A 26,308-nucleotide genomic window follows, 5' to 3' on the forward strand; every position below is an offset into this window, starting at 1 on the left:
CTTTAATGAATGTTTTCAGGGTGGTGGGAGTGTGGTTGTAGGTTCTTAGAATTTTATTTCCTGCATGATCTTAAATTTCCCCGTTTGCTTTTTTTTTCTCCACCTAATTTTTAAAGGGCCCTTCCCCCTTCCTCTTTCACTTAGCGTGGCACTTGCCTATAGTCAGTGCTCTGATCTACTAGGACTGTTTGAATATTTACATAAAGAATGGGCTTCCTCATTGTAAAAATGATTTTAATTTAATCTTAGGCTCTCCATTTTCTTTCTTCCCCACAGTTTTTTCTGGACTCTACTCCATATAAAGATTGGGGTAGGAGACTGAGAAATTGCTCCATTGGAAATTACAGTTTTCATTTTTCTATTTATAGACAACTGAGTTTTGTAGCATTCTTCTAGTTATGCTGCAGGTGGAGATTTTGTTTTCCCCACGTTTGTTGTTGTTCTTGTTAATCTGTAAAGCTTATGAATGAAGTGTTAAGATATTTGGATTTATGTACCATTACCTCAGTTACAGGCTGAAGTATTTCAGAAATTTCACATTGAGTCATTCATTTTCCATGTTTTTATACATTATTGTCCTCTGTGCCATTAAGAGTGTTGGCGATACAGCATTTCTTAAAAAAGAACTCCACTGTTGTCTCTGGGGTTTTGTTCTAAGCATACCCTTTCTGCAAGTTTTGATGCCAGTTCTTTCTTCATCTTTTCAGAAGGGGTCAAAAGAAAGTTTTCAGGGACAAACTAATATGTCCTCAAATAATCTTTAAATGGTTTATTGACTAAAATGTTGAAGGATTGCAAATGTCTGGTTACCATCAAGATTAATAATTAAATTTGTACATGGTTAGGCAATGGCAACTATTTCTAGACTGTCAAATGTACATTGTACAATACCTTCAATTGTAAAATGCATTCTAATTTGGGTTAAAATGTGAAGAAAATGTGTTTTATAATTGAAGAAATACAGTATTGAGTTCAGCAGAGTAGCTATACTCTGCAACAAGATTAGAGTAGCTCTGGTTTAAAACATTTGAGGTCCATGCTGTGGGATTTTGTTAAAGGTAAAACTCTTACACAGTACTGTAGGCACTTTACTAAACTTCTTTGGACAGGATAGATCTACTTTTTATTGAGCTTCACAACATAGTAAGATTCAAATGTATGATATTTTACAAGGGAGTTTGGATTGTAGTATACAATAGAAACTGTTAGAGTCTGTTAATACAAGCAAATGAAACCTATTCCAACCACTGCTCTTAAACGCTTACTAAAAGACCTTAAAGTTGGTAGTAAATTTGTGGTAAATGTTTTGTTTAGTTCTAACAGAAATGGGTAGGTTTTGTATTGGTGAAACTGAGTACAATTAGACAAATTGAATTTTAGAATCTTAAACAGTCTGTTAATAACATGCATTTTAGAGGCTAGAATATTTATAACTTTTATAGATCCCCTATTCTCCTGATGCTTCTTGTCATAATTATTCTTGGACTAATTCACTGTCTATGACTTGCTGACTAAAACATGGTAGCCTTTATTTCATCAACAAATATTTATTGAGCACCTCCTCTGTGCCAGGAGATGATCCAAAAGTGAGCAAAATTAATGTGGTCCCTGCCATCAAGAAGCTAACAGTTAAGTAGGAAAGAAACATACAGTACATAATAAAGAAAATTGTGATTTTAGCCTGTGGTAAGTGCTAAGAAGAAAATCAACAGGACACTCTAACAGAGAAGAATGTATAGAAAAGTAGACCACTTTATAGAATGGTCAAGAAGACTTTGAGGTTGTGACATTAGAACTGAGAACCGAAGTGGGAAAAGGATGCAGCCATGCAAAAAATGGTAAGAAGAGCACCCTGGACAGAGATGGAAAAACCTTGAGGTAAAGGCTTGGTGTTTACTAGAAATTGTTAGACAGTCAGTGTGACTGTGGAGTAATGAGTAAAGAGGAGAATGCACAAGATGAGGTTGAAGCAGTCGGGGGGTGGGGGGGTCATAAACCATTAGAAAAATTTTAAACACGCAAGAACACAGGGAGAGATGGAGAGGAATAGGTCGATTTAGGATAGGTTAAAGTCAGTAGACCTTGCTGATGGACTGGACCCAGAGAGAGAAAACGGAAAAAAATAATGAAAGATGACACCCAGGTTTCTAGTGTGTACTACTGGATAGATGGGGAGGAGAGGAGCAAGGTTACAATGTTCTGAGGTCCTGGTGAGGCATCACATCCAGAGATAGCAGGCAAGCAACTGTCACCCTGCTAGAGCTCAGTGAAGCAGTTTGGGTAGTGTCAGCATTCTTTTCACTATGTGCTGGGCACGGAAGATACAGTACAGGAAGACAAGTCTTCTGCTTTGATGGACCTCACAGCATGTACATGAGATCACCTCAGCAAACAGCAGAAAGAGAACTCAGCACAAGCCCTGATGAGCTCTGACAAGTTAAAATGTGGGCAGAGGCTTTTCGAAGTCTCAGTACCTCTCAGCCTGTAAGTGTTGCTGTGTTACACAAATCATAGCCATCATCAGTGTTGATGAGGGTTGAAGAGATGAGAAAAACTGGGATTTTGGATTCTGGATATAATAATTTCATAAATCCATGTGAAGTATTTGGTCTTCTTTACCACTCTATAAAGTACTCTGCCTTTCTACACAATCTTATATATCCTATTAGGGCTATTAGTTTGCTTTTGTTCCCAGGATTATCTCATTCTTCTGGATTGTGAGTTGTGGTCTCCCTGTTTTGTTCTTTTTCATGTTGCAGGCTTTTCTTGAATGCCTGATTATCCTTGATTGTGTTCATATTTAGAAATGAGGCTACAAAGCTGAGTGTTCCATATTGTTCAGTGGGGATTGTTAACTGATGAGGCTTTCCTGTAAGGAAAGCAGATGAGAGATGTTTAGTTGGAGGCAAAATCCTAAATGCTAGAATATGAAAGGCTTTGCTTTAGGGTACCAGCAGCCATTCTTGCTGCCTGGTTTTCCAAGAACAGTTTACTTTTTTGCATGGGGGGTCAGGGAAGTAGACTATTCTTTTTACAGAAGTTCAGCCTCGTATCTTCCCTTTCTGTTCTGTGAGTAGAGATATGCTCACAAGTCCAGAGCCTCTTCAGAGTTCTGATAGGCAGACCTTCTTCTGCTGTTAGCCTCTTGAGCACTGAAGACTGTGACTTCTTTCCAGCTTCATCAGTTACCATTTATTTTGTTTATTTGCCAAAGATTTGTTAAAACATTTTCTATGGAGGCCTCTTCCTGCCTTTTTCCTTTATTGTGGACAGCTACCATTTTTATTCTTTGACTGTCATCTTCACAGGGTCTTGGGACCAAGAAGAGATAAATTTGTGCATGTGTTTAATTCACCATCTTGAACCAGAAACCCCAGCAACAGTAGTATTAAGAAATGCAGTTTTATACTTTATCACTTTAAAATAGTTTTTCTTAGCCCAATTTAATGAGCTTTTGATACTTAGCAGGATTGGAACTGCTCTTGTACATAAGGCACTTGTATGGGAAAATTTCTGTGGGAAAGAGTGACACAGTCATCCTTGGCCTCAGAATCTCCTGTCCAATAAGACTCTAGTGTGAAGATATTAGTCATGTATGGTAAATTCTGGTAGAATTTCAAGAGTTTCAAAAAGTTATGAAAAATCATATGCAGAAGAAGTCACTTAAGTGTTGTAAGAGTTTAAAAACTATTAAATACTATATGGAATAAATGTTTTATTTGTGTCTTTTGTGAAGATAGAATTTCTTAGAGCAGAGATTTGGGTTGAAAGGGGGACCTTTCCAATAAAAAATGGCCTGAATGGTGACTCAGAGAAATGAAAGCCTGCTGGGCGCAGTGGCTCATGCCTGTAATCCCAGCACTATGGGAGGCCAAGGTGGGTGGATCACCTGAGGTCAGCAGTTCGAGACCAGCCTGGCTAACATGGTGAAACCTTGTCTCTGCTAAAAATACAAAAATTAGCCAGGCATGGTGGCACATGCTTAAAATCCCAGCTGCTCAGGAGGCTGAGGCATGAGAATCACTTGAACCTGGGAGGTGGAGGTAGCAGTGAGCACAGATTGTGCCTCATATCTAAATATGAATGCAATTAAGGATAATCAGGCATTTAAGAAAAGCCTGCAACATGAAAAAGAACAAAATGGGGAGACCACAACTCAGTCCAGAAGAATGAGATAATCCCAGGAACAAAAGCAAACTAATAGCTCTAACAGGATACAGAAGATTGTGTAGAAAGGCAGAGTATTTTATAGAGTACTGTGCCCAGCCCATTTAGGGTTTTTTTGTTTTCTTTTTTTTTTTTTGAGTCTCGCTCTGTCGCCCAGGCTGGAGTGCAGTGGCCGGATCTCGGCTCACTGCAAGCTCCACCTCCCGGGTTTGCGCCATTCTCCTGCCTCAGCCTCCCGAGTAGCTGGGACTACAGGCGCCTGCCACCTCACCCGGCTAGTTTTTTGTATTTTTTTTGGTAGAGACGGGGTTTCATCGCGTTAGCCAGGATGGTCTCGATCTCCTGACCTCGTGATCCTCCCGTCTCGGCCTCCCAAAGTGCTGGGATTACAGGCTTGAGCCACCGCGCCCGGCCGTATTTCCATCATTTCCTCACCAACATCACCTCCTGAGATCTCCATTGAAACATCACCTTCTCAGTGTTACCTTTCATTGACACTTTATCTAAAATGTTGCTCTTCCCGCATAGTTTATATCACCTTTTTATTTTTTCTCCTTAGAACTTTCCCAGTTTTCTAATTTACTATGTATTATGCTTACATATCTTTCTTGATCTGTCTTTCCCACTGGAAAGTAAGTTTTGTGTGGACAGTAGTTTCTGTTTTTTCAATACTGTATTTCTAGTGCCTACCACAAGGCCTAGCAAATAGTGTACATTGAATAAATGTTTGTTGAATGAGTGCATGTCACTGATGTGCCAGAAGCACTCATTTTATTTCAAGGTAAAATTTGACTGTATGGTTATGTGTAGCTTGTGTAGTATCACGAATTTGTATCAGAGAAGGTAGCATTAAAATCTGTTTTTTAAAAATCTTTGTGTTAAATTTGAAGTTTTAATCTTTAAGTAACCTCATTTTTTAAAAGATTTCAGATAGAAATCTGGCATATAAAAACCTTTAAGCAGTGCTACTTCAGTTAGAATATTAAAGTCCTTTTTTTTGTACAGGTGCAAGTGGCATGAAGAAAATGATATTCTCTTCTGTGCTTTAGCTGTTTGCAAGAAGATTGCGTAAGTTGGGGAAAGGAGTTTCTTCATAATACTGTATTCTGATTAAATTATTCTGTGCTGTTTTGCTTGCTATTGCTTTGGCAGTCAGGGTAACTGTTTCCACAATGCTCTTTTAAAACAAAGGGAGTCAAATCAAAACTCCAATGAGATATTATCTCACCCTGGTTTAAAATGGCTTATATCCAAAAGACAGGCAATAGTAAATGCTGGTGAGGATGTGGAGAAAAGGGAACGCTCATACACTGTTGGTGGGATGTAAGTTAATACAACCACTATAGGGAACAGTTTGGAGGTTCTCCAGAAAACTAAAAATAAAGCTACCATATGATCCAGCACTTCTTCTGCTGGGTATATCCCCCAAAGAAAGGAAACACATTGAAGAAATATCTACACTCCCATGTTTGTTGCAGCATTGTTTACAATAGCCAAGATTTGGAAGCAACCTAAGTATCCATCAGCAGATGAATGGTTAAAGCAAATGTGGTAAATGTGGTATATATACACAATAGAGTACTATTCAGCCATAAAAAAGAATGAAATTCAGTCATTTGCAATAGCATAGATGGAACTAGATGTCATTATGTTAAGTGAAATAAGCCAGGCACAGGAAAATAATCATCGCATGTGCTCACTTATTTGTGGAATCTAAACATCAAAACAATTGAACTCATGGAAATAGAGAGTAGAAGGAATGATTACCAGAAGCTAGGAAGGGTACTAGAGGGGTGAGGGGGAAGTGAGGATTGTTAATTGGTGCAAAAAAATAGTTTGAATGAATGAATAAGGCCTAGTATTTGATAGCACAACAGAGTGACTGTAGTCAATAATAATTTAATTGTACATTTGAAAATAACTAAAAGAGAATCATTGGCTTGTTTATAATACAAAGGATAAATACTTGAAGGAATGGATATGCCATCTTCCATGATGTGATTACTACACATTGCATGCTTGTATCAAAACATCTTATGTAGTCCATAAATATATGCACCTACTATGTACTCACAAAAAATAAAAATAAAGGTGGTTTTGTACATCGTATTACATTTATTTTCTGTCCATGTCACCTCTCCTAGCAATATGGGTGAACCTTCAGAACCACTTCCTTATTGGGGTACTCTAACACATAGGTCTTTTGTTCTCGTTTTGTAGTGAAAGTACCTGGAGCCCCAGATAATCTGGGTGCCCTGGTAGCCCAGTGGGTGATATTTAGTTCAGAGGATAGATTAGTGTTTATGGTTGTTGTCTTATTTCTGCCACTTCCCTCTCCTTGCCTTAAACATTTGGGAATCGTAGTAATCTTTACCTTCATTGCCATGCCCTTAAAATGAACCTAAAATTTTATCTGGTAATCAAAAGATTGCTTACCAGTAATAACCTGTTTTATTATATGTATTGCTATTTATTTATATGTCTTCTCTGAATCGCCAAATTTATTTTTTTCCCAGTTTATAACAGTATCGCAGATGCTTGCTTTTTGTTAGAGATTTTAAAATACAAATACTTTTAGGTGAATTAAATGAGATTCTGATAGTGAGATTTTTATTTCTTTTAAAGGTACTGCATCAGTAATTCTCTGGCCACTCTCTTTGGAATCCAGCTCACAGAGGCTCATGTACCACTACAAGATTATGAGGCCAGCAATAGTGTGACGCCCAAAATGGTTGTATTGGATGCAGGGCGTTACCAGGTAAGAACCTGACTTGAGCTGCTGGTCTCTTTAGCTGTTCTACTCAATGTGATTCTGGCCAACAGCTGTAAAAGATCAAGCCTTTGTTTGGTTCTTTCCCTCCCCTTAAACATTATTTTGAAGTCCTTCATGGACTGTCAAACAGTTCCTAATCCAGTTGCGTCTAGTAAAATTCTTTTTTTTCTGGTGTATTTCCTACCAATTTAACAAAGTTTTAAGAAAATTAAAACCAGTATTTAGTCGTTATATAAAACATTTCCAAAGATGTATTCCAAAAATTAAATATCTGAATGTAAGTAATATAAATATTCTGAACATCTACTTCAAAAATGTTTAAGACCTGATTTAGGATTTGATTAAAAGCTATCTAATTTTTCTACCACCTTCCTTCCCTCTCTGCTGTTTACTTATTAGTAGGCCTCTAAACCACTAAGTACATAGCAGTTAAGAGTATGGGCTATAGGGTCAGAATTCCTGAATTTTATTTTAGGTTCTGCTACATACAAGCTTTGTGACTTTATGCACGATACTTGAACTTTCTGTACTAATTTTTTATTTATTGAACAAGAACAATAATGGGGGCTAGTATTTGTTAGGATTAAATGCAGCAATATATGACAGTGCCAAGGCCTCCCTGCCTTAGAGCTTAATAGATATTAAATAACTATTATTATTTTACAATAAACATTTAGTGAAAAGGAAACTCAAAGGCAAGAACTACTGATAAAAACAACTAGATTCATCCTAGTTAATTATGCTGAACAAAAGAAGCAGTCTCCAAAATTACGTACTTTAGAATATACTGTATGATTCCATTCATATGACATTTTTTTGAAGACAAAACTATAACAAGAACAAATTAGTGGTTCCCAGGGGATAGGCGTGGGAACAGGGTGTCTGTAAAGGGATGGAGCATGAGAGAGGTTTTTGAGGTGATAGAATGGCTCTGCATCCTGATTGTGGTGTTTACACAAGTCTGTACATAATGTTAAACTTCATAGATGTGTACACCAAAAAAAAGTTTTACTGTGTGATAATTTAAAAATAAAAATGAAGGACTTCAGATCTCTCCATACGTACACTGGGCAAGACCCTTCTCTACCCTCCCTTTAAACCTTTTACCCAGTGGTTCTCAACTCCATTTCATGTCCTCCGTGGGGCATCTAACAATGCCTGGGGGCATTTTTGGTTGTCACATCTGGGGAGGGGGTGCCCCTGGCATTTAGAGGATAAAGGCCAGGAATGCTGTTAGCACTCTATCTATACAGGACAGCCTTCCACAACAAAGCATTTTCCAGCCTAAAATGTCATTAGTGCCCAGGTTGAGAAACCCTACCTTAGTTTCATCACCGCCATCTGTGTTCACATCATCAGAATTAATCTCAATAACGTGACTTTTCATTGTTTACATCAGTTACTATAGGAAGCCTAGGAGTCTTAAGATTCTTTCTCATCTCCCAGACTCATCTTATTTGGCTGGTCCTATTTCCCAGCCCTCCCCAACTCCTAAGAAACCTTCCTGTCAGTTTTCTCAGCCTTAGTTATCAGCAGAATTTCAGATATCTTCAGTCTCTTTGGGGGAAAGTCTATTTTACCTTCTTGGTTGTAACTAAAACTTGACCCTCCTCTAAGGACACTGCTTCTCTATTAGCCTTTTCAAATGGTGATATCTTTTTCTTCTTCATGTGTCATGGGCCTATATTTGAAGTAGTTGTCCTTGATTGTGGCTTCCAGACTTCTTTATACAGTCTCCCCAAAATTCCTAGGCATTGAAATTCCTGCCATCCAAGATGTAGTACCTTTTTGGAGTCAGTAGACTCCAAATGGCCCCTTTTTGGAGTCAGTAGACTCCTGAGTTGGTTCCCCTCATTCTTAGAGCAACACCGATCCAGAAAACTGGTTTTTCCATCAGAATTATTTATTTCAATTTCCCTACACATAGTCCTTCCAGCTGCATAACCTCTCAGTTCGATTTCCTCTCCTTCAATAATCCTTCTACCAAACAATCATATCCTGGACCCCAGTGGTACCTCCTTCATAATCTCAATTTCAAACATCCCCCTCTCAGACTACCACCATCTTCTAGTACCCCAGTGCCAACAGTTATTTGGTCTCTACTGGGATATACAATTCATTTATGCCTCCACTGTTTTGCACTCCCTTACAGGGCCACTTCATTGCACAACTCCAGGGCACCATTAACGCTAGTAATGCTGTAGCCTCATGTCTCCTCCTTTGCCACCTTTGTCTCTACCCTTCACCTTCTTCCTTCCCAACTCAGATTCCTTGGCCTATCTTTTCCACTGCCTTGCATGCACTGTCAACTCCATTGGCCCTCTTTTTTTCATCATACTTGACAGATACTAACCCTGATTACATCTAACTCTTCACCTACTCTCCTCGTATGCCTGTGAAGCTAAATGCACCTGGAAAGGAACTACCATGCTGACCGATCTTACTATTCATCACCACCAACTTCAAGGGGCCTTTAATGTTGCCTGACAGATACCCATTTCTCTAGTCTGACTGATTTCCTACTCTCCTAGACAGTTATTTCTCACCACCTTTTTCCTTCAGATTTCATCATCTCTTCCCTTACCTTTGCTCTAGCTGATGCCTTTGCCTCCTACTTCTCTGAGAAAATAGAAACAATTGGGAGAGATTTTCTACATATTCCTATGACTCATCTACCTGCATCTACCATATCCTCTGCTTTACTCCTATTTTAATGAATGAATTTTCTGCGTTCCTATCTAAAACCAATCTGGCTATGTGTATGTTAGATTTCCTTCCCTTACCGTAAACTCAAGGACATGGCTTCAGTAATTTTCCCCTCCTGTATCATCAGGGATTCACTCTGTTCTAATTCATTATCAGCAAACGTGCTATAATCTCACTTAAAAAAAAAAAAAAAAAAAAAAAAAAAAAAAAGCAAACCCTTTTTTACCCTGAAATTCCTAATCTCCCTCCAAAGTCTATCCTATTTTCTCCCCTTCTTTGCAGCAAAAATTGATCAGACACTGGAAAAGTATTTGAGTGTTAGTTTGCATTTTTAGAGAGTAATTTGAAACTGAAGACAGACCATCCAATAATTGATAAGAAATAAACATTTTTCCCCCTGGTATTTTCCTGCTACTTACAGAAGCTGAGGGTCGGGAGTTCAGGATTCTCTCATTTCAACTCTGCTAATCAGGAACAAAGATCAAACACACCCATTGGTAAGCACCTTATATTTTACAAAAATGCACCTAAAGGATGTTAGAGCCTATTACTAAGATCCCAGGGTGTGGTATTTAAACAGTGATATCTAAATTAGCTTTAGGATATAAGGCACTTGTTGAATTGAGGGTTTTATTTGGCATTAGCACCTTAAACAGTTTAGCTATGTACATTTTTGGGTCACTTGGATACATTGTAACTTCTCAGAATTTGTTAGGGCATTTAAAAGAAAACTTGTTTTTCTTGTAGCGGCAATAGCTTTATAGTTTTGATTTTAATGATATCTTTTGTGGGGTGAGACACTTTAAAAGCTCGTGACATGAAATTTCAAGTGGTACCTAAAGAATTTCAATTAAAAGTTTCCTGGGCTAAAAACAAAAACATTTTTCTACTGTTGACCCATTGAATTATGGCTTAGTGAAAGGCCTACAGTAGGATGAGTCAATCGAGGCATCTCTTTGTAATAAAATTATAAAATGGCTATATTTCTTTTCTCGTATTTTCAATATCCCAGGTGACTACCCATCTAGGGCGAAAATTTCTGGCCAAAACAGCAGTGTTCGGGGAAGAGGGATTACCCGCTTACTAGAGAGCATCTCCAATTCCTCCAGCAATATCCACAAATTCTCCAACTGTGACACTTCACTCTCATCTTACATGTCCCAAAAAGATGGTTACAAATCTTTCTCTTCCTTATCTTAATGATGGTACTCTTTTCAATTTCTGAAAACAATAACAGGCCCAAGTTCCTTCTTACTACAGTCATATTAAACAGATCACATCAATGATAAATGTCACTACTATAAAAACTACTTAATTTGTAAGGAAATTGTTTCATAGATTTAAAAAAATTGTGGTTGGAGAGCATCTTGGCATTTGTACTTTTTTTCTTGAGGGATTGTTCTGCTTCCTGGCTGTATGATGGGTATATCATTAAAGTTTTGAGTCCTATACAAACAAAACTGACATTTTTAGAGTTGTACTTTTGGGAATGTTATAGATTGATAATTATTTCCCCTGATAATAAAGGTATTGAATGTCTGTTATGAAAGGTTCTAAAATAGTGTTAATCTGTTTCTTCCTGTCAAGAAATGGGACTCTTGCACTACAGACCTGCAGGCTGTTTTTATTGCAAATAACTAAGAAAATTTTTTAACAAACACAGAGTTTTGCTACCTTAAAAAGTTTTTGAAATATACTTACTTTGGCAAAAGGAGTCACTTGAAAGATGAGAAGGCAAAATTAGAAAGGTTATGTAATATACCCTAAATCACATCACATGGCTAGATATTGAATGAATTTCTCATCCGTTGGACTGCAAAGCAAGCAGGTATTATATCGAGTCAGGTGTTCACTCTGTGACTGATTTAAACTGGCTTATATTCTCAACCTGGGGTAATATATAACCTAGGATGAGTAAAATAGGTATGGTAACCCCTTTTGCTTGAAACCACAAGCCAAGACCACACATGACATTGACAGAGGCAACAATTTGATTTAAGTCTGTCTGACCCCAAACTCTGGTCCCTCTGATTACAGAGAATGACTGTCCTGGGCCTCTGGTTTTGTAACCCATATTTTCCTTTACTAACTGTTGAATACCTGCCTTATGGATGTTTTATATGTGTCATCTTAATTAAACCCTTATTACCACTCTGAAGGAGGCAATACATTTTAGAGACCAAAAAATGCTCAGGTCACATAGCTCCTAACTGAAGGAACTGTTGTTATTCCAAGTCAGTCTGACTCCAAAGACCATGTTCCTTTTTTTTTTAATTGACCGACCTTTTGTATAGATCATGTTCCTAATACACTATATTGTCCTCCATCTCGCATTCATCTATTTCTGATACCAGATTTGGAAAAAGAACAATTCATAGACTAAATTTGTATATTATAATTTCTAGTAGTATATTTTTCTTTAAAAACTTTATATCCAAGCTTTAAAACCATTGTGTCTTTCTTAAAAATCAACTTAGACCAGGGGTGGTGGCTCACACCTTTAATCCCACCAGTTTGGGAGGCTGAGGCAGCAGGATCACTTGAGGACAGGAGTTTGAGACCAGCTGAGGCATAATAGCACAACTACAGCTATACAACAAGTTAAAAAGTTAGCCAGGCATGGTGGTGCATGCCTGTAGTCCTAGCTACTAGGGAGGCTGAGGTAGGAGGATCACTTTAGCCCAGGAGTTTAAGGCTGCATTGAGCTGTGATCATGCCACTGCACTCCAGCCTGGGTAACAGCGCAAGACCCTGCCTCTAAAAAACTAATAATAATAACTTTGAAAAACTCAGCTTATTAATAATTGGGTAGAGAAGATGAGGAAGGCTTAAAATATTCAGACTTATGACTTCAGATGCCTAAGTCTTGTTCTCTGTCACCTGAATTCAGTCCTCTGTGAACTGTTTAAGTTAATTTTTTAATTTAAACAATAGTATTGGTTATACTTCTGAGATATATGTCAAATAAACGAAAACAATTCAATAGGCCCCAGGGATTTATTTTAAGAGAATAGCTGGTCTTTCTCTTAAAAGAAATTCAAAATCCCCAAACTACATTTTTAGTAAAATTCAAACCCTGTCTCCTCTTTAAAAAAAAAAAAAAAAAAATCTTTGGCATTGAATTTGAAGTATTAATTACCCTTAAGGAAGACTAGGTGAGTGATTGGTATACTCATGGATATCCTGGTTGAGAGTGATTTCTGCCCCCTCTAACTCCAGTAGTATTTCCTTTGTATTATCTTACAATATTTAACTGTTTTTAATTACAGCTATTTTGGTTCATGATATTATCTCTTTTTCTCAATTGCAAACTTTGTGGTGCCCATATTTCTATATGAGAGGGTGTTCACTACATGTTAGAATCAATAGTTGCCAATTTGAGTAATGGCGAAAGGATGTCAGAATTTCAAAGCCACTTCATAAGGTAAAGTACTACATGGGAAAGGGAACCAACTTTATTGTAGACTCCATTCCCTTTATTTTCCTCAAAATTAAGTGGTTAGTTTCATTTGTTCAGTGAAAATGTTTTGAGAGTCTGTTAAATGCTGAGTTAAAAATACTAAGGTGAATAAAGATGTGGCTCCTGGTCTCAAGGGACTCACAGTTTAATGGGGGAAGTAAACAATTACAATGCATTAATAAAAGTGGTCTTAAGTATGAGGAGAGATGTATGTAAATCATTGGAACAGAATTGAATCTATTCCAGAAATAAACTCATATATCTGTGCCAAGACCATTCAATGGAGGGAACAATAGTCTTTAAAACAAATAGTTCTAGGGCAACTGGATATCCACATGCAAAATAATGAATTTAGATAGGCTATGGTTTGAATGATGATGTCCTTTCAAAATTCATGTTGAAACTTAATCCCCAGTGCTACAGTTTTAAGAGATGTAGTCTTTTGGAGGTCTTTGAGCAGAGCCTTCATGAATGGGATCAGCACCCTTGTAAAAAGGCTCGAGGTTGAAGGAAGCACACTCTTGTTCTTCTGTCCCTTCCACCATGTGGGGACACAGTGTTCCCTACAGAGGATGCAGCAACAAGGTGCCATCTTGGAAGCAGAGAGAAGCCCTCACCAGATATCAATTCTGCCACCACCTTCATCTTGAATTTTCCAATCTCTAGAACCAAGGGAAATAAATTTCAGTTCTTTATAAATTATTCAGTCTGAGGTATTTTGTTATAGCAGTACAAATGGACTAAGACAGGACCCTACCTAACACAAAAATTAGTTCAAAATGGATTAAAGACCTAATGTAAGAGCTAAAATTATACAACTGTTAGAGGAAGAAAATACAAGTGTAAATCTTCATGACCTTAGATGAGGCAACAGTCTCTTAATAGGACACCAACAGAACAAACAAGAAAAAATAATTTGGAATATATCGAAACTAAGACCTAAAAAGCAGCCTTGTGCATTAAAAGACACTATCAAGAAAGTGAAAAAGACAACATACAGAATGGGAAAAAGTATTTACAAATCATTTATCTGATAAAGGTCTAGTTTACAGAGTAATAAAGAACTCTTAACAATAAAAAAAGACAACCCAGTTTCTAAATGGGCAAAAGATTTGAATAAATATTTCAAGTATCTGTTCCAAAGAAGAAATACAAATGGCCCTTAAGCATACAAAAAGATGTGCAATATCATTAGTCATTAGCATATGCATATCAAAACAAAAGAAACTGCTTCACACTCACTAGGATGACTATCATCAAGAAAAGGAAAGTAAGTGTTGGTAAGGATGTAAAGAAATTGGAACCCTCATACACTGCTGGTGGGAATGTAAATGGTACAGCTGCTATGGAAAACAATTTTGCAATTCCTAAAAAAGTTCAATACAAAGTGACCATATGATCCAGCAATTCCATTTCTGTGCATGTTTCTACAGAAACTTGCACATAAATGTTCATAGCAGCATTACTTGTAATAGCCCCAAAATGGATACAACCCAAATAGCCACAAACTGATAAATAAGTAAACAAGAAGTGGTATATCTACACAATGGAATATTATTCAGCCATGCAAAAGAATGAAATGTCATTTGCAGCAACATGAATGGAACTGGAGGCCATTAAATGAAATAAGCCAAGCACAGACAAATGCTGCATGTTCCCACTCACGTGGAAGCTAAAAAAGCAGATCTGATGAAGATAGTAGATTGGTGGTTACCATAGGCCAGGAAGGGGAAGGGCGTGGGGGACATGAAGGAGCAAAAGGAATAGAAATGTATTATTACCACTGAAATGTACACTTAAAAATGGTAAAGATGGTAAATTGTATATGTCTATTTTACCTCAGTAAAAAATATAGACTGGGTAGGAAGATGAATAAAGTATCAAGATGACTAGATCAATGGATTGGAGGTAGGACTGAAGGATAGATAGAGATGTTGTGGTACCAACGGGAGTGAGCTAGAAAGACAGGAGGTGGTAGAGAGTGCAATGCATGAAATTAAGATTATAGAAGGTCACAGTTACTGATAATGAGATAATCTGGGTATTGTTTTATGAATGAGTTCCTGAGGGAGGTAAAGAACAAGATCATTGGAGGAGAGGCATTTAAGGAACTGAGAAGTCAGCAGTGAAACTGAATAGAGAATCCAGAAATAAACCCAAATACTTAACATCCAACTGATCTTTGACAAAGCAAACAAAAACGTAAAGTGGGAAAAGGAGACCCTATTCAACAAATGGTGCTGGGATAATTGGCAAGCCACATGTTGGGGAATGAAACTGGATCCTCATCTCTCACTTTTTACAAAAATCAACTCAAGATGGATCAAGGACTTAAATCTAAGACCTGAAACTATAAAAATTCTAGAAGAGTACATTGGAAAAACCCTTCTAGATACTGGCTTAGGCAAGGATTTCATGACCAAGAACTCAAAAGCAAATGCAATAAAAACAAAGATAAATAGCTGGGACTTAAACTAAAGAGCTTTCGCGTGGCAAAAGGAACAGTCAGCAGAGTAAACACAGAGTGGGAGAAAATCTTCACAATCTATACATATGACAAAGGACTAATTTCCAGAATCTACAACAAACTCAAATTAGCAAGAAAAAATCCCATCAAAAAGTGGTCTAAGGACGTGAATAGACAATTCTCAAAAGAAGATATACAAATGGCCAACAAATGTATGAAAAAATGCTCAGCATCACTAATGATCAGGGAAATACAAATCAAAACCATAATGGCCATAATCAAAAAATAAAAATAGATGTTGGTGTGGATGCAGTGAACAGGGAACACTTTTACACTGCTGGTGGGAATGTAAAGTAGTACAACCACTATGGAAAACAGTGTGGAGATTCCTGAAAGAACTAAAAGTAGAACTACCATTTGATCCAGCAATCCCATTACTGGGTTTCTACCCAGAGGAAAAGAAGTCATTATACAAAAAGATACTTGCACACACATGTTTATAGCAGCATAATTTCACAATTGCAAAAATGTGGAACCAACCCAAATGCCCATAATCAATGAGTGGATAAAGAAACTGTGGTGTGTGTGTATATATATACACACACAATGGAATACTACTCAGCCATAAAAAGGAATGAATTAATAATGGCATTTGCAGCAACCTGGATGAGACTGGAGACTATTATTCTAAGTGAAGTAACTCAGGAATGGAAAACCAAACATCATATGTTCTCACTAACAAGTGGGAACTAAGCCATGAGAATGCAAAGGCATAAGAATGACACAATGGACTTTGGGGACTCAGGGGGAAAGGGTGGGAAGGGGGTGATAGACTAAAGACTACAAATTGTGTACACTATATATTGCTCGGGTAATGGGTGCACCAAAATCTCACAGATCACCACTAAAGGATTTACTCATGTAACCAAACACCACCTTCTCCCAATAACCTATGGAAATAAAAACTTTTTTTTTAAAGAAATGAGAGGTCAGGATGTTGGAAGAATCATCTCCAGGTACATTGAAATTACCAGTAATTAAGACTTGGAGAGAGTGGTAGTATCCCAGAAGCCAAAATTATTGAGAAAATGGAGGGTGGAGGTGGGGTCAACCCAGGGGTTGATAGGTGACATCAAAATGAGGGTGATAGGTATTAAAATCTGATGACATGAAAATCAAAGCTGAGAGTTTTAGGGAGAAGGAAGATAGAAAGTAACAGTGAGAAACAAGGAGGCACTATCTCACCTCCAGACCCAGTGGTAACAGGGGTATGAGAAAGAAAAATAGCCAGTACTTGAGAAGGCTTCAAGGGAATACTGCTCTCAAGAAAGAGTCAGATTTCAGTTTTAGCAAGCAAGTGAAGGGCGAAATCAGAAAAATGCTTGAGGCTGGCCACGGTGGCTCATGCCAGTAATCCCAGCACTTTGGGAGTCCAAGGCAGGCGGATCGCTTGAGCTCAGGAGTTCAAGACCAGCCTGGGCAACATGGAAAAACTCCATCTCCACAAAAAAATACATAAATTAGCCGGGCATGGTGGCATGTGCCTGTGGTCCCAGCTACTGGGGAGACTAAGGTGCGAGGATCACTTGAGCCTGGGAGGTTGAGGTTACAATGAGCTGAGATTGCACCACTGCACTCAGCCTGGACGATAAAGTGAATCTGTGTCTCAACAACAACAGCAGCAACAACAACAACAAAAAGAAAAAAGAAAAAAAGAAAAAAAAAGAAAGAGGAAAAAGAAAATAAAGAAAAATGGTTGAAATTAAAGCAGTTTTGCTGATAATGAATCATAAGTTGTAGGGGGCATGATAGAAGGGTTCAGGGATTGGTTAGGAGAAGAGGCTGCAGTAGAGATGTACAGAACATTAGGGAGATTTGGGTGTAGGAGATGAGCAGTGACCTAGGAGTCTGGTGGTTCTTGTGGTAACTGATATAAACAAAGATAAAGGACATAAGAAAGTTGGTCCTGGTGGAGTCAAAGCAGATAGTAATGTTAAGGTTACGATTGTTAGCAGACTAGGAGTGAGTTTCTGTGACTCTTCACTCGTGACAATGAGATTAAAGAAGATATGGGAGTCGTGCTCCTAGAAGCAGTACAAATAGTTCAAGTAGACCTCTTTTGAGGAAGAGGTCATCACTCTAAGCATGTCTGCCTCATTTTGACCCCTGTAGATGGACTGAAGGAATTTTAAGGAAGCTGAGAAGTTGGGTATGGATGGCCTGGGAGTCGGGGTAGGTGCAAATAGCACTGCTATCATTTGTCTGAGCCTAGGGCCAGCAGCAAAGTAGAGAGCCTAAGCCTCAGACTTCTGCCTCTCAGGGAGGTGAAATTGTATCAGGTTGGTGGCAACCCTTGGACACTGTCAGAAAAGGTAACAATCCTCTCTTAAGAAATGTTTGTCCATTTTAGTTTCCCAAGATTCCTACAGATTAAAATCAAGCAGTAAGCTCATTAAACAAAGCCTTAAAAAAGGTGACACACTGTGAGAGTAGAATCATCAAATAACAGTTACCCACTCAAGACCTGCAGATACTGAAATTGTCAGACGTAGAAAATAAAAGAGCTATGCATGAAATGTTTACATAAAAGACTCATTCACAAAGAAGAGCAAACAGGTGTATTTGAAGAACAAGAAACAAAAGGAACTTCCAGAAATAAAACAAATTAGAATTTGAAGTGAAAAAACCCACGATGGCAAGTTAATCACAGCTGAAAAGAAAATTACTGTGTTGGAAGATAGTTCTGAAGAAATGTAGAAAAAAGAGACAATGGAATGGAAAATAAGAAAGAGATGTTAAGAGATATGAAGAAAAAAGATGAAGTTTAAGAATAGAGAGATGGATGAGACGCTATATTTAAAGAGATAATGGCTGAAAATTGTAAGAAATAATGAAAAACACGAATCCTCAAGATAAATATTAAAAACCTATCCCAAAGATATTGAAGGGAAAATTCATTAACACCAGAGTAGACTTCGAAAGCAGCCACAGAAAAACATTACCTACAAACGGACAATGACAGAAAACTCTAGCAGCAGTAAAGCCAGTCAGGAGATGTGAAATAATATCTCCAAAATGTTGAGAGAAAATAATTATCAAACTAGAATTGGGTACCCAGTAAACTATCTTTGAAAAAAGAGGATCAAATAAATACATTTATAGATTTAAAAATCTGTTGCCACCAATTGAACTAATAATAAAGGACTTCTGAAATTATCCTAGAAGGACAGTGCATGATGAGATAGCAAGGATATAAAACGGCAAACATGTGCAAATCTAGACAAATACAAATATTGTTTTATAAAAATTGTAATTATTAGTATATTTTTTAACTTGTGAGGTTATAAAGGATGGGACTAAAATACTTGCTCTATAATAACATGTAAGTCTGAAGGAGAGTTAAATGAAATGAAGGTATTCTAAGTTATTAGAATGGTTTATTAAGAGATTAATATATTATTTTACACTCGATATTATTTAGTCAAATAGGTGTGGCAAAATTTCAGAGGTAGCCATTAAGAGAATATAAATAAAGTAAATAATTCCAAAGCAATAGAAAACATTTGGAATAAGGAAAAATGCAATCAACAACAATAAAATTAACTCATACCTCTGGAGGCAAGGGAAAAAGAAAAACATGGGATTGGGGAACAAGGAAAATAGTATGAAGTAAAATGGTAAAATCTAATGCAACATATCAATGCTAGCAATAAATATAAATGGACTAAACTCACCAGTTAAAAGTTTGCCATTCTGAGTTTTTAAAACTCCAGTAATATGCTGCTTATAGGATTTACACCTGAAGCAAATTGCTACGGAAAGATGAAAAAAGGATAGGCTGGGTGCAGTGGCTCATGCCTGTAATCCCAACACTTTGGGAGTCCGAGGCTGGAGGATCACGAGGTCAGGAGTTTGAGACCAGCCTGACCAACATAGTGAAACTCGTCTCTACTAAAAATACAAAAAAATGAGCCAGGCGTAGCAGCGGGTGCCTATAATCCCAGCTACTTAGGAGGCTGAGACAAGGAGAATCACTCGAACCTGGGAGGCAGACGTTGCAGTGAGCCGAGATAGCGCCACTGCACTCCAGCCTGGGCGACAGTGCAAGAGTCAGTCTTAAAAAAAAAAAAAGAAAAGAAAAGAAAAGAAAAAAGAAAAAGAATAAAAAATATATATACTGAACCTAAAGTAAAAGTTTAAAAATAGATAGAGAAATACCAATCCTGTCATAATTATATTAATACCAAATAAGAGTGTTTAGTATAAGAATCATTGCATTAACCAGGAAAAATAAAATACTCAACATTTTTATATTTCCTGGTTAATTCAATGATCTTTTCCTTTTATACACCTACTGTAATAATTTCAACAAATGCAAAATGAAAACTAATAGAATATAAGGAAAAACAGACAAATCCATCATCATGCCAAAAGATTTAAACACAAGTCTATTATTGATAAGTCAAGCATACCAAAACCCAGTAAATATATGGAATATTTGAAATTTTAAACTAACAAATTTGATCTAATGGACAATTTGTCAATCACATTCATTTCAAACAGACATGGAACTTTTTCAAAAACTGATAATGGACCAAACCATAAATTAAATCTCAATACATTTCAAGAAATTGACATACAATCATGTTCTTTCTCCACTATTCATCTATCAATATAAATTTTTTATAACATTTAAAACCTGTACATCTGAAAGAAATAATGGATGCTAAAACCTTCTTGTGACTAAATGATAGTAAAAATTCTTCATAACAACTGCATAATAATCAACACTACATATTAGAATATAGAAATATTGAGAAGACACTGATATTACAAGTAAAGAAGGGCTGAAAAGTCAACAATTAAATACCAACTTAAGAAGTTAGAATAAGCCCATTCAATATAGAAGGAGGGTGATAATAAAAAGAAAGCATAAATGAAATAGAAAAGACATAATAGGTTCAACAAAGCCCAAGTTGGCTTTTTGAAAAATATTAAAATAGATAAAACTCTGATGAGATAAACCAAGCAAAAAGAGGGAAAGCACAAACAACATTATGTTCCAAAAGGAGACATTAAGTTCAGACCAGCAGGGGTTAAGGATGTAAAATAAAATAATAATATGAACTTTCCATACCAATAAATTTGGGAACTTGGATGAATCGGAAACAAATTCCCAGAAAAATACAATTCACTGGAAGTGTCTCAGGAAGAAAGAAATCCTATATTATATTTCTGAAACAGAGAAACTGAAACAACAGTTTAAAGTATTCTAAAGAATAAAATGCCAAAGCCACACAGTTTAACAGCTGAATTCTAAACTTTCAAGGAATATAGTCTTTCCATATATTAAAAAAGTCATGTCCAAGTTGAGTTTCTTCAGGAGAGCAAGATGATTTAGCATTCAAAAAACTATAAATGTTATTTACCGTATTAATAGATTCAAGAAAGAAAAGTGATGCTCACCTGTAGTCCCAGCTACTCAGGAGGATTGCTTGAGTCCAGGAGTCTGAGTCCAGTCTGGGCAACATAGTAAGACCCTGTCTCTTTAATTAATGATAAAGAGAAATTTTATGAGAGGCTTTTTGGTGACTTGGGCAGTACAATATTGAAATACAGAGTTTTCCTTCTCTCAAGTTAGGGGTATCTTAATCTTTAAGACAGTTTGTACTGGTTGATTTGGAAAGAGCTAGAGTTAAAGAGTTGCCTGAGACTTTTCCCGTTTTAGAAAATAAAGGTGGAAGAGTTCTGTGTGCTTTCCCAGTAAATCAGATGTCTTTATCAGCTGCTGAGCTGAAACTCTGTGTCCTTACTTAGCTTTAAAAAAAAAAAAGAAAAAGAAAAAAGAAAGAAACTTTCAATCCAGTCCTAGTTGGATGCCACCTTGGGGTTTTATTCACCCACCACATCACAGTTTGAGGAACTGGAAAAGTTCATTTCACTCGTTGAGATGACAGACAAGGATGGCAATTTAAATACATTTGGCTTTCCAGGAGCTAAGAATCAAATCTGCCAGCAGAGTCCAAAGAGCATCCACCATTTGCACTAGACTTTACTAAAAATAACATGCATTTTCTGTCTCCCGCTGGCACACAATGGTGTTAAGCACAGCTACTTTAACATTAGAACAGGTCACAAAAGAGGGTGATGAGTGTTTAAAAAGCTTTTAACTAGCAATATTAAACCCTTGACTTTTGCCAGATGCTAGCAGCGTCCTTATGGAACTTTACAAATTTTCTGGCACCTGTTTTTTAACCAAAAAACTTGTTGGAGGCTAAAGCACTGCTGAACATGACCTGAACTTGGAGACTGGGGCATTCATTCCAGTTCCACTGAAGTATATTTAAACAGAATACAAACTCACACTTGTACCTAAATTTCCACCAGCCCTGACTTTCTAGCCAAGCCTGGAATACAATCTCATCTCTGCCTCTCTTAGGACACTAAACACTTTCCATTTTATAATAAGAAGTGTATGCATATTTTGTCTCCCCAACTTGAAAAAAAAAAGACATCCTTTTAAATTAATATCACTATTACTATTTGTAATTAGCATGGCATGTGTGTAGCTCAAATTCAAAAGTTGCCAGGGATACACAGTAACCCCTGGGGATGACACCATTGTCCCCATGTACTTAATTCCTTTCCCCAGGAAATCAATGTGGCCAGTTGTAGAGCATTTTTCCAAAGTATTATACACCTACAGAACTATAACAATCAAGCATACAGTCATATATTCTTTATTCTCTCTTTGAAAAAAATGGAAATGGTTATGTGAGATGTTGGTTGATATCTCTCCTTCTACCCATCTTAGGTTCATGGCTGAGACCCTGTAACAAAAACAGATTAGCAAGAGAAAAGCATACACATTTATAAGTTCTGTATGACATAGGAGCCTTGATAAGGAAATAAAGACTCAAATAAACAATTAAACCTGAGTGTTTTTATCATAGATTTGATAAAGAATGGATAGTCATGGAGAAATATGATAGGATGAATTGGTATGGTCTAATGGTAATGCACTGAGAGAAACTTAGTGAGGCCTGCCTGTTCATATGCTTTTTGGCATCTCTTGATCTTCAGAGATAAGAATGTTCCTTTCCTTTTCCTCCAGATACAGGAAGGGCACCTCTCACATGAGGGTCTTATGACTTACTTCAGGGGAAGGTGAGGTTGACAAGTTATGTCACCACTCTTCCTCATTGTTGCTGTCATCTACTCCACCAGATCACTCCCACTCCTTCTTTGATTATTTTAGCTCTGAGCTCTGTCACACTCTCCAATACTACTTCTGCCTTAGTTCTTGGAGAGTTCAGTCTTCATGAGATGATCTTCTCACGGATCAGATGTCTTGGTTCTTTGACATCCTCTCCACAGGAATTTGCCCTTCACCCTGCTTCTACTGTCCACTTTCTTAGACATATACCAATAACACAAATCCATACTTTCCATTTCAACATTATACTCTCTGCTCACCACCTCCATTTTTTAGCCCATACATTCTGTCACCCCAAGTTAAACAATTCTCCTATTTTTGAACTTGTAGGTTTAATAGGACCTACAACCCATTAATTTAATCATATTTTTTCCTGTGTCATACAATGCTTTTGTCTTTGATCCTTACCATGTTCGAAGTCCACAAGCAAGTGTTATGATCACTCCCTGGTATACATTCCCACTTCCCTTACTAAACAATTGTGTGGCACAATCTAAAGCCTTGCTAAACACAACTCTCTGCCTACTTCACACCAACACCTACACATCTGAATAATGCTGAAGAAAAGCACACTGCCATGCTACCTGGTCTCACTGTGAATTCATGACCACCACCCTCAAGGAAACCCTTAACACTACTGCATTTGCCTCATCCACTATCTCTCCAGTCATGCTTTTCTTTTCCTGTTCCACTCACTTGCTAACTCCTCTTTTTTAGATGACTCTTTCATACCTTCTCTTCTTTCCTTAAAATGCCAACATCTCCTTCCCATCCTCACTTTTAGCTTCACACTTCACTGAGGAAGAATTATTCAGAAGAGAACTTCTATAAGCTCTGACCACCACATGCTGTGCCCCCTACTCCACACCCAACCCTGCCTGTTAGAATGAATAACTTGTTGGTGCTCCTCTTAAGGCCAATAACTCTCCCCTTCTCTAAATCTTAACCTAGACTCAGAGTGTTGAACCAGCAGTTCTCCCCTTTGGCATCACTAATGGTTCCCTCCCAATTGGATCATTCCCATCACTGTGCAATTAGATCTCTCATTAAAAATAAAAATAACCCTTGAGCCCCTCTCTGTCTACTGCTTCATTATTGGCTCCCTTTTAGAGCAAAGCTTCTCAAAAGAATTATCTTTTCTTCCTGTCCTCAATTTCTCTCCTCCCATTGTCTCTTGAACTCAGTCAGGCATTTGTCCATGTCACTCAACTGTAATTACTCTTATCAAGGCCACCAGTGACTTCCACATTGCTAAATCAAATGGTCCAAGTCTCAGTCCTCAACTTAATTGACCTATAAGCAATATTTTGTAGAGAGAGTTGAAACAGTTTCTTCACTTGGCTTCTAGGACCACACGTCCTCTTGGTTCGCTCTTGCCTTATTGGTTGCTCCTCAGTCTTAGCTGCTCTTTCATTATCTCCCTTCCTCAAAATTTTATAGTTTCCCAGAGCTCAGCTTCCAGATATCCCAATTTCAGACTTCTTGCTGCCAGAACTGTGAAAGAATAAATTCTACTGTTTTAAGCCACACATTGATGGCAATTTATTTGGTGGCGCCAGGAAATTAATGCATACTTCAATAAAGTTGCTTAAAAACAAACAAACCTGTACTGGTTCTTCATCTTAAGTCATGTCAAAGTTCAAAGTCAAAGTCCTTTCTGTAGCCACTAAGACCCTGCACTATCTCCCTGACCTTGCTTCCCACACTCACCTCTGCTCCCTCTGCTGCAGCCACGCTGTCCTCCTTGCTCTTCCTTAAATACTCCAAGCACACTTCTGCCTCAAAGCCTTTGCCCTAGGTGGTTCATCTGCCCAGAATGCTCTTCCTGTAGATATCTGCATACCTCTCTCCTCACCTTCCTCAGGTGTTGACCCAAATGTCACCTTCTCAATGAGGTCTTGACCCCTTCTTCAAAATAGCAGTTATCCATATTCTATAGCCCCCTGGCCTGATTTATTATTCACCATTGTAGTTATAAGCATTGGACATACTTTGTTTTACTCATTCATTTTATTTAGGATTACCTTTTCCCACCACGGGGAAAAGAAATTTTTCTTTCTCTTTGTTCACTGCTTTTTTTTTTTAATTTGGACAAATTTATGGCATACATGTGAAATTTTATTACATATATATAATGTGTAGTGATCAAGTCAAGGTATTTAGGGTGTCTATCACCTGAGTATAATACATTTTGATTAACTATAGTCTCCCTACTCTGCTATCAAACATTAAATTTATTATTTCCATATAACTGTACACTTGTGTGCTTTAGCCCACTTCTCTTCAACCTTCCCCTACCCCCAACTCACCCTTTCTGTTATCTTTCTCTTCTCTGTCTCCACATAATCAAATATTTTAGCTCCCACATTTAAGTGAGAATATATGATATTTGTCTTTTTGTATCTGGTTTATTTCACTTAAGGTAATGACTTCCAGTTCCATCAGTGTTGCTGTACATGACACACTTTCATTCTTTTTGAAGGCCAAATAGTACTCCATCATGTATGTATACCACATTTTCTTTATCCATTCATCTGTTGATGGACACTTAGGTTGATAGCATATCTTTGCTATTGTAAATAGTGCTGCAATAAACATGTGAGTGCAGGTATCTCTTTGATACATTGATTTATTTTCCTTTGGGTAGGTACCCAGTAGTGGGATTGCTAGGTTAATCTATTTTTAGTTTTCTGAGAAATCTCCATGCTGTTTTCCATAGTGGCCGTACTAATTTACATTCCCACCAACAATGTATAAGAGTTCCCTTTTATCCACATACTCAGCAGCATCCATTATTTTTTGTCATTTTAATAGTAGCCATTATAAAAAGGGGTATGGGGTATGATGATATCTCATTGTGGTTTTGATTTGCATTTCTCTGATAGTGCTGTTGAACATTTTTTCATATACCTATTGAGCATTTGTATGTCTTATTCTGAGAAATATCTGTTCACATTCTTTGCTCGCTTTTTAATGGAGTTGTTTTTTCTATTGAGTTGTTTGAGTTCCTTGTATGTTCTGGATATTAGTACCCTGTCAGATGAATTGTTTGCAAATATTTTCTCCCATTCAACCCCCTTCACTCTGTTTATTATTTATTTTGCTAGGCAGAAAGTTTTCAGTTTAATTAGGTCCCATTTTTCTATTTTTGGTTTTGTTGCCTGTGCTTTTGAGGTCTTAGTCATGAATTCTTTGCCTAGACCAATGTCCTAGAGTTTACTCTAGGTTTTCTTCTAGTATTTTTATAGTTTCAGGTCTTATGTTTAAGTCTTTAATCCATTTTGAATTGATTTTTTTATATGGTGAGAGCTAGGAGTCCAGTTTCATTCTTCTGCATGTGGCAAATTTTACCAGCACCATTTATTGAAGAGAGTATCCTTTCTCCAGTGTAAGTTCTTGTTGGTTTTGTAAAAGGTCAGTTGGCTGTAAATATGTGGCTTTATTTCTCAGTTCTCCATTCTGTTCCATTTTTCTCTGTGTCTATTTTAATACCAATACCATGCTGTTTTGGTTACTATA

The 26,308-nt window shown here is 37.3% G+C and overlaps 1 protein-coding gene across 3 annotated transcripts in view; it reads left to right on the forward strand.

Moving 5' to 3' along the window:
- The window catches only part of MAEL (maelstrom spermatogenic transposon silencer), a 46,802-nt gene extending 35,597 nt beyond the window's left edge, over positions 1–11,205 (forward strand). For all 3 annotated transcript variants that reach the window (XM_045392081.3, XM_074003195.1, XM_065520240.1), the window contains 4 exons: positions 5,173–5,235; positions 6,793–6,925; positions 10,068–10,143; positions 10,659–11,205. In XM_045392081.3, the coding sequence (XP_045248016.2) occupies positions 5,173–5,235; positions 6,793–6,925; positions 10,068–10,143; positions 10,659–10,846 (460 nt within the window). In that variant the 3' untranslated portion in view covers positions 10,847–11,205. The remainder of the gene's footprint in view (positions 1–5,172; positions 5,236–6,792; positions 6,926–10,067; positions 10,144–10,658) is intronic.
- Positions 11,206–26,308: the final 15,103 nt, after the last annotated feature.

Source organism: Macaca fascicularis, chromosome 1 (assembly GCF_037993035.2).
Source record: "Macaca fascicularis isolate 582-1 chromosome 1, T2T-MFA8v1.1".
In the NCBI taxonomy this organism is placed as follows: domain Eukaryota; kingdom Metazoa; phylum Chordata; class Mammalia; order Primates; family Cercopithecidae; genus Macaca; species Macaca fascicularis.